General features: G+C 40.5%; 1 protein-coding gene across 1 annotated transcript in view; it reads right to left on the minus strand.

The window, feature by feature from the left end:
* The window catches only part of KLHL14 (kelch like family member 14), a 76,725-nt gene that overhangs the window by 41,632 nt on the left and 16,013 nt on the right, over window positions 1-19,080 (minus strand). The window contains exon 2 of the mRNA XM_024195360.2: window positions 18,356-18,477. Coding sequence (XP_024051128.1) covers window positions 18,356-18,477 — 122 coding nt within the window. The remainder of the gene's footprint in view (window positions 1-18,355; window positions 18,478-19,080) is intronic.

A 19,080-nucleotide genomic window follows, 5' to 3' on the forward strand; every position in this document is an offset into this window, starting at 1 on the left:
AATTTCAAATAATATCTCTTCTGATTTAATATATTTCTGACATTAAGAAGTAGTTTTTAGTGTCAAAGCATTCCTCACAATAGCTAGAATATGTAACTGATCACAAAAATCTGTTTAGAACAATTGTTGAGGTCAGTATCACCTCCAGGTTTCAAAAATATATTCATTCACATCATATAAGTATGTTGAAAATAGGTATAATTTTCATAAATATGTATACTAACCATTTGTATAGCAGTTTTCATCTCCTAAATTAAGGGCCTAATTACAGACACTAAAGGCCTAATAATTCACTCACAGTGCACTACTGCCAGCCTCAAACATTCATGAGTCAGACCCCAAAAGATCATCTGATTGGCTTAAAAAAATGAGATTAAAAAAAAAAGTAGCCTGGGGTTCTTGTATTTGCCTTCTAGCTTTTGAGCCTTTAAATGTACACGTGGGTAACAATTTCAACAAGTTTTTCCCTCAACGAGGGCTAGAAACTTATTTTTTACAAATGAAAGTAATTACTTGAGTTCAGGAATGGGAGCTTTAGGTAAAACGTCAAATGTTGTGAGAGGTGAGATAAAATCACAACACCAATCAAAATCAGGCACTAAGTAAGGGCTAAATTGTGAGTTTACTCCCAGACCCATGGCAAGGGGAAGCTTGTAGCTACACTGCCCCAGGACTTTGAGCAGACCGGGGATCGAACTATGACTCTGAGAGACACAATTCCCTCCCTGGCTTCCCCTTTCCTCCAGAGGAAAAGCAATCTGCTGCTGGTCTACCACAGTACATGATTACTTCTTGGGCCACACTGGCTCGGCAGTGATGGCCAGCATGTTGGAAGGGTAGAGTTGAGGCCATTCTCTGCCCTTACATGTCCACTCCTCACTGAAGAGGCTGCTCTCCCCATGACAGTGTCATGTGATGCCAGCAAGTGAGGCACAATCTTATCTTAATTAAGTCTCACATACAATCCTGGGGCGCTATTCTCATTAAAGAAGAGTAAATCTCATTAATTCCAATGGGAGTTACTTGTACAGTAAGTTCAATTGTACTTACCAGAGGCCTCCATAAGGAGCAGGACCCTATGCAGCTGGGCACCGAGGGATGGTTCTGTAGCAAAACACTTACAGACAAAGTAAAAACAAAGGGAGAGTACCGCTCGGAACTGCGTCCCTTTCACTTGCATAAACACACTCTCTCTCATTCTCTCTTTCCAGGGCCAGAGAAAAGGAGCTAGTAGGGGAGTTTTCCCTACAACAGAAGGACTAAGGTCAAGTCTCACTGAAAATAACAAAGAAACGATGGTGGGCAGAAACAGTCAAAACAAACCAATCTGGTGAAAGTTAGAACAAAGACACAAGGCGCGAGCATGCTTTCAATACTGGACATTTCCTTTGTCATTTTCAGTGAGACAATGAAGTCAGATTCTCTCTCTTTATGCTGGCTAGCAGGGAAAGCACCCCTCTCCCCTGCCTTCCGGTCACCGGCTGGCTTGTGTGTGTGTGAGTGAGAGAGAAACAAGGCGGGTGAGGTAATATCTTTTATTGGACCAACTTCTGTGGGTGAGAGAGACAAGCTTTCGAGCTTACCCAGAGCTCTTGAGAGACAGAAAGAGATGGGGAGCTCCCATGTAGATAAAGGGGAAGTAATTTAGAAAGGCACTTTCTGAGAGAGAATGCAGGGCTGCATACCATCTGTTGTGGAAAAATGACCACGCGTTGTGTTTGGATCAGAATTGCCTGAGGCCTCTTTATTTTCATGCATGCACGGGGGGTACCAGTGAACTAGCAATCCCCCCGACTACAGAATCTAACGTAATATACTAACACCAGACTCACTTCAATGCACTAGCATCAGCCTATCAAACTGAACTTCCTTCTCTTCGCTAGTGGCTACTTCATAACAGGGAGATGGTACATTTACAGGGAGGTTTGAAAAAGTTTTCTGGAAGTAAATTAGTATCTACTATCTTTGATTATTAACCCAGTAGGAGTCCCTGGTGCAGTGGAGTCTAATACCCGAAGTGAACTGTGAAGAAACTGTGAAGAAACTGAAGAGACTCCTTTGTTACAAAAATTGGTTAATCTGTACTACACAAAAACAGCCCCAAGACTTCCAGAAGATGGTATATGGAGAGGCAGGCAAAGTGCTGGATCATCAGCTTCAGGACTTCAAGAATGCCACTAATGCAAAGTAGCATTGAATAGGAACCATTCAGGTTTCTAGTAGACTCAAGTTGCCCTTTGCACATTGATTTAAATGCAGACACACCAGGGATAACTGTGTCTCATTAAACTGAATATAGTTCCATTGACCCTTTCAGGCATGGGTGGCGGGTGAAGCTTCCCCTGGGGGACGCTAGCTACCTGTCCCGCCTTCTCCACCCTTGGCCCCGCCCAGACTCCCCCCCCCCCGCCCGGCTTCTGCTCGGCTCCCTCCCCGCTCAGTCCCCCACCCCGCCACCAAGTCCCTCCTCAGACCCCCACCCGCAGCGAGACTCCCCTGCCTCATCCCTCCTCATGCCCCCGCGCCACGAGACCCCCCTTCCTGCCATTTTCCGCGTCCCTCCTCACTCTCCCGACAGATACCCCCCACCCCGCCGCAAGACCCCCTCGCCTGCCGCTGGCTCACTGTGTCCCTCTTCACTCCCCCACCAACTGTGAGACCCCTACCCATCTCCTCACCCCCCAGCCCGCCACTTACCTCCTCACCCCCCTGCCCACCCACCACTCTCCTCCTCACCCTCCTGCCTGCCCAATGCTCCCCTCCTCACTCCCGCACCTGCCCACCGCTCCCCTCCTCACTCCCCTGCCTGCTCGCTGCTCCCCTCCTCATCCCTCCACCCACAGCAAGACCCACGCTGCTCACCTCCTCACCCCCCCACCCGCCACTGGCCTCCTCAGTCTCCCGCCCCCACAGGGAAGGGGAGTGAGGAGGGATGCTGCGAGCGGCTAGGACCTCTGGAGAGAAGGGGGTGGAGTGGAGGAGAGGAGGAAGACTTACCAGGCAAGCAGCAGCAGCAGGTGGGGGGGGCTTGGGGAGGGGCGGAGCAGGGAGGGGAAGAGGCGGGGCCACCACAGCCCAGGTGTCCGGTTGCGAATCAGTGGCAGTTTAGCCTTCCCTGGCCTATTATACCCGCTGCCCATTTTTTCACTGCTTATCAGTAAATGAAGTCTATTTTCAGCACATCAGCCTTCCCAACTGGTGAAGAATACAGCCTTTCTGGGTTTAAACTATGTACTCGCAAAGAATAACTCTCTTTTATTATAATGGCTGTGATCAAGACCAGGACTCAACGATGCTAGCTGTTGTATAAACACATAGCAAGAGACAGTCCCTGCCCCGAAGGCTTTACAAAACCACCTCCAAAACTGTTAGTCAAAGTGGCTCTTTCCAGGCCTCCAGCTATTTATCCCTGGTGAAACTCCCATGAATCATCATAAATCACTGCTAAGTTACATACGGTCAAATGCTTTCCCTCCCTTACCCACTAAGGGCTTTGTTTTACTCCGACTGAAGTAATTGAGAGTCTTGCTCTAATGCAGAATTCGTTAGCTAATATTTTCTACCGTGACACTCATATTCTGGATCAGCATTTCCTGCCTACTCAGAATTAATTCTAGTTGTCACCTTGCAAAGCAAAGGGTAACTTTCACTTCTTTCAGTTTTTCATATCTCCCTTAGACATTCAAAAACAAGACACTAGTTTATTATAACTGAAATGTGTCATGTCCAAAGAGCCCTGTGTAATTCTGAGTAATATTTAGACCCTTTACTATGTTGGTGTGGTATTACAGCTTTGCTTACACAATACAGGTACTTTGGCCATAGTGGGAGAGATCATGTTCCCCCTGCCCTCAGATCCACAGGTATTGGAGTCAGAGCCACCAATGGCATAGGGCCCCTGCATGGTCAGCTCCTGCATCCCACTGATCCCATAGGAACTACACCTCACAACTCCTATGTAATGATAGGGGAGCTCTGCAATGATCCTCCCCGTCCCATGCAATCCAATCTTTTATATGGCTAAAGCATTCTGTATATGAGAAAGGGTAACTGATAACTTTGCATGACAAACACAAGCAAATACCCTCAGTGCTATATGATTAAGTGATCAACCCTTAGGGAAAATTTCTATAGAAATTACTAGAAGATGAGGATTTTTCTATAGAAAATTGTTCTCTATTAAATTCTATAGGATGATTAAAAATCTATGGAAAGATTAGCATTATCTAATCAATTCAATTTTTTAAAAGAACTATTCTAATTTCTATAGAACATTATTGGTTTCATGCCTATGTAATTCTGCAGGACTTTCCCATAAGAGATTACAGATTATCACTGTGTTTCCTATATTAAAAATCTCAAGTGAGAGTTCTTAAACAGCTGCAACCATTTCAAGCAGGCTGTTGCATTGTATTATAGGAAAAAAGCCTACCATAGCAGTCCTTTCTCTGTGAGCGAAGGCCTGGCTGTGGAAATGAAGCAGCTGGGGTGAAGCCAAACAATTCCCCCAGACAAGGAGACACTAAGGAAGGGCTTTATTGCCATTATAAATCTTTGAGTTAAGAAAAATCAAATTTCAGAACATTTAAATGTTCATTCTTGGAATTTCTGTTGCTTGGCTAGAAACATTCTGTGAGCAGAGGGGAGAATGATTGCTGCTGCTTCGATTGCGGTGGTTTTCAAACAGGGGTACACGTACCCTTGAGGGTATGCAGAGATCTTTCAGGGGGTGCATCAACTCATCTAGATATTTCCCTAGTTTTATAAGAGACTAAATAAAAATCACTAGTGAAGTCAGTACAAACACAAAGGTCATACAGACAATAAGTTGTTTATACTGCTCTATATACTATACACTGAAATGTAAGTACAATATTTATATTCCAATTGATTTATAATTATATGGTAAAAATGAGAAAGTAAGCAATTTCTCAGTAATAGTGTGCTGTGACACTTTTAGGTTTTTATGTTTGATTTTGTAAGCAAGTAGTTTTTAAGTGAGGTGAAACTGGGGATACACAAGACAAATCAGACTCCTGAAAGGGGTATAGTAGTCTGGAAAGGTTGAGAGACACTGTCTATCTGTTCTCAATCAATGAAATTCCCCCCCCCCCCCCGAAAAAGGCCCACAAAACACTAAAGGCTTAAGTGCTGCATAGGGCCTTGTATGGGCCTTTTGCGCGGGGGTGTAGTTCTCTGCTTAGGCAGAAATTGATGGGCGCCAGTCACAGCACTATTTATTCCAACAATTATAATTCTACTGAATAAAATCAAGTTTAAATGAGCTTCTACATACATTAGGGGTAATATAGCTGGGAGACAAGGACTGCCTTGTCTGAGTACCAGTCTGAAAACTGAGGTTTGGATGCCACAGACAAGTCAGTGCTGTAGTATTGGCTACCATGTTTTTTAAAAAAACCCAATTTCAGTCATATGGGGGTAATGCAGATAAACTCTGTCCTATCTAAATGCACAATGGCATACATACATTTATAGACCTCTATTCAGTGAAGTACTTAAGCTATGTTTAACTTAAGTGCTTTGCTGAATAGCCATGGACTTAGGCACATGCTTACATATATTGCTGAACTGGGGCCACCGTGTACAAACATTTTTCTGCTATCACACCTTCTGGTTATATATGATTTTATGTTTTAGTAATAAAGATTTCCTTTCAATTTTACCTCAACCATAGGACAAGCTCATGAGTCAAATTCTGCCATCAGTTACATGCACACAATGCCATTGACTTCAGTGAGGTTGCACAGGTATAACTGAGGACAGAAGATGGTTCCATGGCCTTTGGATATTTTTTCCAATAGTCCTTTGCTATTCAACCAGAAAGCCAATCTTTTTGGATCTGGCAAAGGTCTGAAGTCACTTAAAATGCCTTTTGTGTTATTTCAATGGGAAATGAAAAGCACATTTTAAATAATACCATCCGAATATATTTTAACAAAATATTCCTGGACATCATCCTCTGAACCTGCTGATCCAGAAACAGTGCTCTTCCAACTTCCTCCTTCTTTGCTTGACCCAAAGCAGGGCATTTGCAATTCTTCCAGTTAACTTTTTTGAAGAAAAACCATTTGAACATTCAAAATAAAGGCTTAGGTGTAGGTGAGAAGCTATTGTAAGCTGCAGCCACCTCAATATTTTTACTTAAAATATTCACTTTTTCCCCTTACAGTACTATAAACTCGATTTGTTTAATAGTGCTTTACCCTTACCCATCTCATGTTTACTTTTTTAATGAAAGCCAAAACATGTGAATTAAATACTTTATTTGTTATAAAAAGGGAAATTTTAGAACTCTGCATTAATAGATTAATGGCTACTGAAAGCTGAAGCCACACAGAAAGTCATTAGTAGTTTATGGCTGTTTTGTGGGCTAAGTGAAACATGTTGGTATTCTCAGGCTAATTCCTAGTGGTCAAGAGTTCACATAACCCTCTCCCCTCTCATCTTCCCCGCCCGCAAAATACCACAATTATCCTTAATTGGCATTCTTGTTGACAGACTCAGACAAATCCCAAGGACTGATGGCCTAGCCAGGGGTAATCAATTATTTTTTTGTCAAGGTCCAAATTTCTTGCTCAAGGTACAGTCAAGGTCCAGACTGCAAATAAACATTTTTCACACCACAATAACAATAATGATAATAATAAGTAAATAAAAAGATTTCGTGGTTCGTTCAAAAGCATCTGGTGGTCTGCATTTGTCCCGTGATCTGCCTATTGACTACCCCTTGCCTAATCCAAAGGCTGCTGAAGTCAATGAAAAGATTCCCAAATGACTTCAGTGGACACTTTGGCCAGCATAGCATGTATGACTTGGGAGGAGCTGGAATAAACTATACTGAAAAAAACATAGCTTTGCCCATATAAGTTGCATCCACAATAGGAACACTTTACCAGTATAGCTTTAACAGCAAAGCACTTCTATTGTAGACCTGGCCATATTCACAAAGAAGGTGAGTTACATTACAGGGACAGTGTAGGAAGCTTGCATTATAACCACCTTTGCTATTTCTGTTCTATGAATGACATGAGGACTTCAGTCTCCTAGGCTGTCAGGCTGGCACATTTCCAAAGCAATGAATTCATTTTTAAAAAAGACTGTGGTCAGGCAAAGAGCTGAACCTTTTTTTAGTGATCTGGCTGGTTTTAAACAACTAAAGTCATGGGACTTCCATTATTCCCCAAGGGAAACTATTCCACAATCTAATAGATCTCAGTGTCAGAGAGATTTTCCGGATATTCAGATGTAATTCATATGCATGAATTATGAGCTCCTGTCGACATCACATCATTGTGGCAGTCTTAGGGCCTGGTTCGTTTAAAATTATATGCTCTAGTTACGCAGGGTTTCTGTGCACTAGGGCAAAATGCCTTTTTAAGATTAATACATTATTATTCAATTCATTTACACTTTTTTCTCAGTGAGAGTGGACACCTCTCAGTTACACACCCCACAAGTGCACAATCCCAAATGGAAGTGGAGTCGGAAGAAGAAGGATGAGCACACAAAAATAAAGCTGCCCTGTGAAAAACACATTAACTCTTTTATGCAGATATTTACGTTGGTATTCAGATAAAAGAAAGTAATAATCGATATAACATTTGGTACAACACATTATGCTTATGAAGTCATTCTTCTTATAGAAATAAACCCTCACGCGTGAATTTTTAAGGCTTTGTTTTCAGTTTTTACTGATTTTTACAAAAAAATTCCGGGGTTTTACAAAAGCTATTATTCATTTTATACTGATTTTCACCTGAATTTTGGACCACTCAAATACATGAAAATACTGATTATGTTAAGAAAATCCAATATATTAATAGACAGATGTGTTTATGTTAATAATAAATTAATCTAAGTGCAAATGTGCGGCTGTCTGTTTAAGTAGGACAGTGTAGTGGAATACACACACACACACACACACACCAATGCATGTGCATATGTGTACATAATGTTAATGTACAGTTCATTAAATAAACCACAGCATTAAATTGCTTTTACTTTCAATACTTTTACTTTTCCCTATTTGTTGCTTTTTTTCTGTCCTCTGGTCTCCCAATATTAATGCTGATATTTACCCAGAAAATTGTGAAGTTAATTTCTGGCACTGATTTTCACCTGTTTTTTAATGTTTGTAATAAACACTGATAAGTTCCCAGGAAATTTTAAAACAAAATGAAAATCAAAAACAAAGGGCCTTGTATATTTGATAACATTTCAGACCTGACCTAAATAGAAATCAAGAAAATAAAAATATGACTCTCAACAAAAGGGATCCTGAACAAGAAAAAGAAGAGAGCTACATTCCACAAATGATGGCCCAGCAGAGTCAAACAAGGAACTGAACCAATGAAGACAAGAATGGCTAGGAATTTAATATTTTCACCTTTCACCATTAATGCTATATGTGAAACTAAAAAAAGCTAAGACAAGTTATCAAAATCCACTTTGCAAATGTTGTGTATTAAAATGACAGTGTCCCAGCTTTCAAAAGGAAACTGTCTTTTGTTGTATGAAAAAAAAATGTTGAAAGAAGTCTGAATAGTGTTTCACTTCCTTGCAAAAATGTGATTATTTTGGTGAGAGTTTCTTGTGATGAGAATATTTTTGCTCAGCTACAGGAACTTCATCATCCTCTTTGTAATCCATTTGTACAAAATCAAAAATATCACAATAGATACAGAAACAAAAGGAATACTTTTTGAAGCAAACAACCAGAAACACACTAGAGTTCATTTTCATCTCAATACATGCCTCATTCCCATTAATGCTACGTGAATTCCAGTGCAACTAGATGAGAATAAACACATTAATTTTACCTGAAGTCATGCAAGAAACCAAAAACCACGTTTGCAGTGAGGATGCTATTCATTCAGTACAACACAATTTTGCAAGAAGGCTGTTCCAGATAGCTGGAACTGCAGAGAAGATTCTCCCAGGAGCAGCGTCCGGACTGTTAAAGAGAACCGAGTGCTAGATGAGTAAATGGAGTTGGAAGCATATCAGGTCTGTGAGGCTGGAGATAGTCCAAGAAGGATTTTACTACAAGGGTCTTGATTTACTTCCAAGCAGGTAGCAATATCTCCAGGAGTCAGCAGCTTTAAATTTTGAATAAGGCTCCATAGAAGCCTGCCAACAGAGCCTACCGTGGAAACATGCTAAATAAGCATACCTCCTGATTGTCTAAGACCCATCCTCCTACCAGCTGGATCACCTCACTTTCTGGGCTGTGCCAGTCATCTCTGAGTTCCTTCTCTCTACCAATTAAGGAAAGGTTGCAAGCAGTTGTGTCCTTAGCTTTGCTCCAGATTGACTTTCCACCACTCAGGGCTTGACAATTCATGGCTGAGCGTAGGCAGTGAATCTGACCCAAGGATAGTCATTTTGAATTATATCTTGAAATGATGAGATGGCAGTGGGATTTCTGAGCATGGAGGTGGTTCACACTTCTTTGTACATCTGAGAAGGAAAAGCAGCAGCATTCCATACATGCTGGAGTCTGGAGGGCTAGGAGTTCAGAAGGCCATAGAGAAGGGGGATATAGTAATCAAAAGGAGATGAAACCATGGATAGAGATGGAGTTACGGCAATGGTATGTATAGGCAATGTTGTGGAGGTGATGAAGCAAGATACGATGACCCATGGAATATGGGAAGAGATGGAAAGTCCGGAGTCAAGGACAGTGCCAAGATTATGAATAGGGGAGGCAAACAGAAGGTCTGAGTCAAGAAGATAAATAGAGGGAACTGAGTTATTGGAGGATGCTTTGTTTGTCTAAGAGAAGCATTTTTGTCTTTGAGGCTTTTAGCTGACAGAAGATGAAATGAAGTCACAAGGTTACTTGGTCAAGCCAGGCACAGAGTCATTAAAGTTATCAAAAAATAAGAACAGTTGAATACTATCAGTGTAAAAGTGGTAGCTAAGGATAGTGTAATCAAAAAGACAAATACCTAAGCTCAAGGAAGAGTGCTGACATTTCTTGGAAATTATTTCAAATGGTAATGCAGAAGAGAATAATATTTAATACACAAATAGAGCATGCATTTTGACAACTCGCTGTATTTTCACTCATTCTCAGAGCTCCATATTGCTCTTAGATATGCAGGCGTGCATCATTAATGGGAGTTACATGGTTGAATTCCCATGCATCATGCTCAGAATGAGAGTTGTGTGGCTAACCTATCACACACAAAAATTACTCCTTACTGTCTTCATGCTTCTCACAGCTATATTTTCACTTGCCCATGTGGTGTAAACCTCTGGCCTGTTGGAAATTTGCTTGGTCACATCAAATAAGACTCCCAAGCTCAGACATATTACTGTATATTTGTTCCCCTGGTGTGAGCTTTTCTAAGTATTTGTGTCACTTCTTTCATGTTCGTGCTCTGCTGTTTTGAACCTTTTAAAAATGAACTAAATATATGAATGGAACAAATAGAAGGAATTTATACTAAAACAGTTACATTTAATGTAATTATTACATTTATTTATTGAGGAGAGACAGTGTGTGTGTGTGTGTATTTGGGGGGGGGGGGTATGGTCACTACGTCTATAGATCTCCAAAACATTTTTTAAATTCATCTAGCAGGGAGTGTCAAGGCTTCTGCCTTCGTAATGTGCCAATGCTTGTTCAAGCTTTTCAATGCAGTGCTGAAACCAACCTCGACACAGCACTGAAGCAGAAGCCCTGGTGCTTGAGACTACGGAATGAATGGAGTAAGGTATTTGAAATTTATCATGGCTGCCAAGAATTGCTCAGCAAGCTAAATTTGTGATGTACACATGTGTATGATTTACGCATGTAAATGATAAATACAAACTTGAGGACACGTCAAGAGGTTTAGTTCAGCCCTGCTCCTCACTTCACCACTGCCTTTTATGGTTATTTTTCAATTATAAATCAAGTGTGTGTGTGTGGGGGGGGGGGGGGAGAGCTCTAGCAGAAAGAAATCCTCAAAACTGCTCTAATCTTATTTTTAAAAAAGCAAAACTTCTATAGTGGATGAATTCATTTAGGGAGAGAGTTTTAAAGGCAGAAATGGCATTTAGACACAATTAAAAATGTTTCCCAAGAATCTTAAATGGAGAGACAAAAACCACAACTGATGTTATAGAAGTGATCAACATGAGCAAGGAAAAACTAAAGAGGAGTTTTCAGGAATGGATAGGAAAAGGTGGCCAAATGTTTACAAATATGTCAAGGGCCAAGAAACTGTTTTAGTGACCCCTCAAATAGAAGGCTTGCCATGGGAATCAGCACTTCAAATCCACTCCAAAAGAGTAGAAGGCTTGAGAATGCTGTGCTTAGTGAGTCCAGGAAGGAAAAAGTACTGTCATGAGCGGGAAAAGTTGGTGCAACGAAATATCTGTGAGCTGCCATGGAACACAGAAGGGAAGAGAAAGCAGCACGGTCCAACGGACATGGCACAGGTTGGGGAATGAGGAAACCTGGGTTCTCAATTGCTGACTTTTGCTGTGTGAACTTGGGCAAGTCATTTAACTGCCCTTTGCCTCCGTTTCCCTCTTCGTAAAATGTAGAAATAATAATGCTTGTGCAGCTTTAAAAAGTGCTTTTAGTACTACTGATATGGACTAAAAGTCGCTATATAATTACAAAGTATTATTATTTAAGATCCAAGGAGGTTTATAGTAAAGGAGATATATTTAAATTATATTCTGAATGAGCCAGAGTGGCAGATGCAAAAAGGGGCTGGACTGTGGAGGCAAATGGCCAAGGAGAGCCTGCTATATCAAAATATGGTAAAAACACATACCATATTACTCAAAGCATGGGTCACCTCACTGACGACATAACCTGGAGTGGAATTGAAAACACCGGAATGGAATTGATCTGGTGAAAGATGGAGACGAAAGGCTACTTTTATATGAGTACACAGAATGAACTAAGTGATTAGTTGTGTATCATTATCAGTGAGTCATAGACACAGAGGAGAACAAATGTACAACAACCTCTAGATGTTGTGTGATTGGCTGCTGGCATAAGGGAGAGTAGGTTCAGTCAGGACAAAGCAGGAGATTCAAAAGTTCCCAATCCATCACTTTTCTGTGTATAATGGTCCAAACATTGCAACCCTAAACAAGTAAGTCTATCAAATGGTCGGGCAGAAAACAGAAAGGTAATTAAAATAAGGATGAGGTAATAAGAAAGAAAGGACTGGTCCTTTTGAAAGAGAGAGAGAAATAAAACTCTCCAATCCAATGTCTTTCTGAATGCTTCACTGTCACCCTTTCTTATATATCACCTACGTTACTACTCTTTGGTTGGACAAAGGATGTTGGTTTTTAAATTGTTTTAAAACCCAAACTGGCATACTTATTGAGCACAAATGTTTTATTGCCCACAGATGTGTTTGCCACTACTTTCAGTGCTCATCAAATCCTCTTTGTGGTTTTAACTGTATGATGTGTTCCTATTTTGAGAGCTTGATGAAAGTTCCAGTTAGCATGTTATTGAAGAAAGAAGTACTGATGTGAAAGAAAGACCAGCTGCAGTTTAATACCGAATGGAATATGCCCTCTAAGCTTTCAGAAACATTTCCTAATATTTTATCCATTCATGTTTTAAAGAAGAAAATCCTGCATTGAAAGGGAGGATTCACTGTACATCCAGAAATCTGTAAGATACCATCTTCTTATCACTTCTCATCATGCAGATGAATATATTACTTTTCAAGAAATAGCAAAAGTAAAAATAAAAAACAATGACTGCATCATTTTTTAATCTCTTGTAGTCTATGTTCAGGTAGCAAGAAATTTAATTCCCATTGGACCACACTCTTGTGATCTTTTTTTCTTTCATCTAAGATTTATTTTAAATGCTAAGAGGTATTACAATAGAAAAGCATGTATTTTTGCCCTGGTTTACACCCATCATCCTTACCATTACAACAAGACAAAAGCATTAAAGTAAAATTAATCATGTCAAAAGATTTTAGCAAAAACAAGTGAGACCATGCATAAAGCATCGCTTTGTCTAGTGTGAAGTCACGCTCTGATTAAAAACATATAATGAAAGTGAAAGTAATACATCATTGCCTTAGCAGTAGGGTTTTTTGGAAGTGCTATGCAAGTCTGAACACAAAAAAATCTTTATAGGTTATGGCTTTTGAAACTTACAATTATTATAGTTTAATTTTAAACAATGAAACATAGGGTATTTTAAAAAATTCAATCAATCTTAAATGTTACAGTTACAAAGAAAAAGTAAAGTGGTAGGCTAAAACAAGGGGATTCCTGGTAGGTTTTATGGTTGATAATTAAAATATAAGCAGCAGCAGCAGCAGGCATGGGGATGTGATACTGAAAGAATCATCTTCAATGCCCACCAGGTAGTTTACTCAGTTTAAAGGAGTATTGAGAGGGTATTAAGTGATGAAGCACCCAGCAGCAGGGCAATGCTTCTGCTGCTAATTGGGGCCACCGAACACCTGTCAGTTCAAGATTAACTAGTGCTACTGACAGCAGTGGTAGCCTATTGCTGCTATAAGACACAGATAACACCCAATTACTTTAAAGTGTGTGTGTGCGTGCGCGCACACATGTGAGAATATGGGTGACTCAGCAAAGAACAGTTTACTGTATTAAATGTGTTCACTACACATTACCATGTAGCTTGTAAAATCTTCTACTGTGCTTGGACACGAATGTGCAATAACAAATATTTTAAGATATATAGCATTGTGCATCCATTTATCTCAAATTAGAATTGAGCCCATTGAAGGTAAAATTAGATGACAATATATTCTTTTAAAACACCACACTTCCCGCTCTCTCCTTTGTTCCCAGCCTAAGAAACAGCTACTCTGAGAGAAGTACTAGCAGGGAAAAGGGGAAAATACACAATAATACTGGACTGTAAAAAATCTAATGAACCCATGAGCCATAACAGTCTTGCTTATAGAGGATGACATTAAAATCGGAAATGGGTGCATGTCTCCCCTCCTTCTCTGGTCCTATGAAAAAGGTGAGTTATTTTCCTGATACCTTCAGAATTACTCCCATTAGTCCTGATGCATTAGTTGCTTTGCGAAGCCAGGAACAGAGAAGAGGGCAGTATCCCTTGCCAACGGATCTAGTCATCTAGTGTGAACAAAGCAAAATTTTTATTTTGCAAAGCTCTCATACTGAACAGCTGTGGTGCTCAACCTGCAACTCTTTTCATACCCCTGAGTATCATGGTTTTTGTGGAGTCTGTGGTTTCCAATGGATGATATTCTTGCTTTGCTTGTATCTCACATAAGGCATCTCATGGAGCACTGAGCAAATGGACTGGTGCAAAAGCCACTCCGTCTCTGAGAGGTGCGGGTAACCACCACTCTCTAACAGGTTAACAGGCCCAGTTCAAGAATATCTGGGGCTCCTTCCTGAGTCATTTGATACAGTCTCCCAGTTGCAGGATTTCATTTGCTATCTTCTCTTCCCACCCTCACCTGCCCCATGCTCCGATGACACACCACTTGTAGGAGTGAAGGGAGAGATGGGGAGAATAGGTAATATGGACAAACCAGGATCCAAATTCTGTGCATATTTATACCAGTATAAATCCAAAGTGACTCTAAGAAGTCAGTGGCATTTGTTAAGATTTACACTGGTGTAAATGAGCATGGAATTTGGCCTCTGGGGGAGTGGATGAGGGATGTTAGGAAAACAGCTGATGGAGGTTTTCTGTTAAGGAAGAACATCCATTGTATCTCAGCCATTGATGAGATAAAGCGGGAGAAATCCTGAATCTCCATGGGGCTTATCATCACAGCACTCTGTCAGCATGATGCAGCTCATGCTCCACCCTATGGTTCACTGCAGAATGAGCAGTAAATTTTTCACTTCAATTGATGGTGTCGTCATGACTTGGGGGTGCCCTGTGGCTCTGGGATGGGCAGCATTGTCTGAACTGGTCGTGCTGGTAAGACAGATACAAAAGAGGACCCTCTCCTCCCTCTCTAGCAGTCAGGAATTTGGGTAAAAATAGGAAAACTATTATTTTTTTCAGACACTATGCACTGAAAACCATATGGGAGAGAACCAGAGAAATATTCCATTTCTAAGAACCAAGATTGTGGGGTACGAATAAAAGAGATATTACAACAGAAAATAAAGATGGCACAGTGTACTGGAACTGCACTGCAATATTTGTCTCATGTTCTGCAACAAATATAGGGTGGCACTGTCTTGTGATAACTAAAAACCACTACAAATGCTGATGCAATGCCATGACTGAAATGCAATGTCAGGGTGTTGTGCTGTGATTACTTTCTGGTTCTCTCCAAATCCATTCATTTATGATATTCCTCTCCTGCTCTTCAAGTTTATGTACCACTGTTCTGTAGTGTTAGTTTATGTTTTATGGAGAGATTCGGAAGAAAATTCTACTCACCTTTCCTTGTTTCCCTTGGTTCCTGTGTTGCTTCGTGGTGAACTAGGTAATGGTGGTGGTGATGGGGAGAGGGAGGGTTATAGAATTGTAAACAGCTTAATGGCTATTTCAACCTTTCATAAAGGTTTTAAATTGTTACCTTTCATTATTTAGGGAGTATCTGTAATACGTTCTAAGAAGATGTCCCTGTTACATTTGACCTTTTCCACTGTGCAAATATTGATATTTTTTTGTGTTCCCAATATGACATAAAGTGTGTCTTCATAGCATAGTTAGCTTGAGTTATAACTTGAGTGTTACCCCTAACTTGACACCTGTCCACACACACAAATCTCTACCTCAAGTTAAGTGGTGCTTTAAAGCTCAAGGTAAATCACTTGCTGAGGGGTGTGGGGGGCTGATGCTTGAGCTAGCAATGCAGTGGGGATGCAACAGCTGAGTTACAACTCATCAGTACTAATCCAATCACTCTGCTAATCCGATCACTCTGTGCTGCTAACCAAATCACTCTGTGTAACTCCAGTTTTGTTTTACAGTCTGGTTGCTCTCACTCAAGCTAGGTTTCAAAAAGTCCTATGCTAGCGTGCACTAGGGAACTTTGAATTCACACCAGCAGGGTCTACACAGACCAGTTATTGTGCATCATATTAGTGCGCACTGCTGCCCCATGTAGGCAAGCCCTCAGATAACTGCTTGCTAGAGGGCAACAGAAAGAATATGCTTTATTTTGGTAAGCTGCACAAAAATACTCTTTAAAAACTTCTTGAAGTTCAGAATGATACTTTTAAAAAAATGGGCACTAGTCCAAATTCATCCATTGCGTAACTCAAATTCAGTCATTTCAATTACATTGTGTATGAACTGGGGCCAATTAATTTAGAATCTGAACAATGTTCTTTACCGGACTATACATATAATATTAGCATGGTTCAATTTTTCCCCAAACTAATGAATAGTATCCATTTAAATAATCAGCTGTCAAATTTCATTCCTATAAAAGTATATTTGCAAATATAAATAGATTCAGGACACTGACCAGGTCCTAGACCAGGGGTGGGCAAACTTTTTGGCCCAAGGGCCACATTGGGGTTGCAAAACTGCATGGAGGGCCGGGTAGGGAAGGCTGTGCCTCCCCAAACAGCCTGGCCCCTGCCCCCTATCACCCCCTCCCACTTCCCGCCCCCTGACTGCCTCCCTCAGAGCCTCCAACCCATCCAACCCCCCCTGCTCCCTGTCCCCTGACTGCCCCCAGGGCCCCTTATACAACCCCCGGCCCTGGCCCCGGCCCACTTGTCTGGTCACCGCACCGGCTGAAGCCAGACACGCTGCTCGGCAGGAGCGTGCAGCTCCACCGCCCAGAGCGCTGCCCATGAGGTGGCGTGGCTCTGTGGGGGTGGGGACAGTGGGGGAGGGGCCAGGGGCTAGCCTCCCCGGCTGGGAGCTCAGGGGCCGGGCAGGACGGTCCCGTGGGCTGGATGTGGCCCGCGGGCTGTAGTTTGACCACCTCTGTCCTAGACAGTGAGTATGCAATGAAATAATATCAGTCATTCAGTTGTAGGCCAAGAACGTGAGTCAGGAATCTCCTACTCTACAGAGAGCTCTAGTTCACTTGTGCCTCACTGTGAGGTACTGTATTTTACAAAACAACATCAGAAAAATAGATTACTTCTGTCTTACAAAACACATTGTTTGTACTGACTATTATTATCCTACAGATTTTTCTTAAAAGTAAACTGTCATGATAAAAGGCAATATCATCATAGTTTTGATGGTTGAAATGTCATTACTGACATGTCTACCAGAACGGAGTGATAAATGCAGACTTTTCTAGACTATAGTTCATATCTTCTCTTTAATATTGCTTTTCTTACACAACATCATCTACTACTAATTCAGAGTATTGGTACCTAGGGAGTCTTCTTGTTGTAGTTCGTAGATTATGCCAGTTTAGTTTCACTGTGTAAACCAGCTTGAAGAAGCATTATTTCAAGCACTACATCTCATCTATCTTTACTTTTGCTTTGTCTTATGAACAAATACTATTTTGGCTTCATCCTATTAAAAGATTTTGTATAAAAGTATAGAATTTTATAAAAGATGTTTCACTGTGAAAACTGGAAATCCATTAGGAAATCCAAGTTTTACTAGCTGTCCAGTTTAAGAAGTATGGCTTTGATTTATGGCTCAAAGTTGTTCATTTATTATTTTATCTATACTGCCTTGGTTAAAATTTAGTTTTATTGACCACTGCAGCCAGTCTAACCACAAGGGGGCAAATACACACACAGCCTGCTGCTTTCAAGAAACTGATTTGATTCCATGACCAAGTTAGATTGGGAATTGTAACCAATATAACAATAAGTTCCAAATCTCAATGCTTGAGGCAAAACACTTGCTGTAAAACACAATCACCCTTTAAGAAAGGAATGGGGTGAAAAATTCTATACATAAAGCCTCTAAGCACTATTTACTGTAGCTGATACATACCACTAATATGCTGTGAGCAATGGATGTAGAGGACAATGGGGGAAACTACCTTTAATGACTATGGACAACACATAAATGCTGAAGAGGGAAACAAAAGTGCAAAACACAACAGAAAGTGTGTTCTAAAAGGCATCGTTAGTCAGAGAGCTGAATCTGAGAAATTGCCTCCAACTTCACATTATTTTTGAAAAATACTAGCTTATATGTGTTGCGGTATGAAAGCTTTGCAAGTTTACTTTTAAAACTTACTGGAATGATTTTAAGCCAGTTTAAATTAGGCCTATTCCATTACAAAATTAGCATCTTCTGCAATCTCAATTTATTGCTCCATTGTGAAACCTCTTGTGATACATAAACAAATCTCTGAAGGGAAACAAATCAATAAAATGTCTAATTTAATTAACCATGGTTTTAGATTCATCAAGACAACTCTACAAAAAATAAACCACTTACTTGTCAGTATTTTCCATGTCTTCTTTTCATCATCATAATACTGAACCAAATTGCTGGGTAGCCGGTCAGGTCCGGGAGGCAATCCTCCGACCAGTAACAGCATTTTCTTATTGGAGCGAATTCTTCACCCAAAACAAGAGAAAAGATGAATAATTACATTATTGTAGAGTATTTTTAGTGGCTACAAAATCATAACCATCAAAAGAATGTTCACTGCTTGCAGTTTTCTATTTCATTTTTTGTGTTTCTTTCCCCAATCATGTCTCAACAATTTTTTGAACCAAGCAGAAAAATGATCAGAAAAGCTGCATATCCCTCTACTCATGGAATAATAAGCTTCCTTTATGCAATTTGTTAGAGGTTCATTCTAGAACGACCTTTTTCTTATATTATCCCTTTAAATCATCACTCTTTACAGCTGAATACACATGAAATGCTCTGGAGTTGTACTAAGGTTAAGCATTAAAGTTGCATGTCAAAAATCGTATTAGTCAAAATCGTTATTATAAGCCATTCTACACTCAAAGAACCTTGAAAAAATTAAGGTTATGCAGAGAGTTTGTGAGCCAACTCTTTAATCACACACTGAACTTCCAGTACTATAGTTTAGTACAATTAGTAGCACCAGGCAAGCAGTTATGGGTTAAACGCTAACTTACAAGTACTTTTTTGTTTGTTTAATTTAGCCCAGACTCCTGCTTTCCCATTCCCCCGCACCCCCCCAT

This window comes from Terrapene carolina, unplaced genomic scaffold (genome assembly GCF_002925995.2).
Source record: "Terrapene carolina triunguis isolate 2854851 unplaced genomic scaffold, T_m_triunguis-2.0 Scaffold58, whole genome shotgun sequence".
Classification (NCBI taxonomy): domain Eukaryota; kingdom Metazoa; phylum Chordata; order Testudines; family Emydidae; genus Terrapene; species Terrapene triunguis.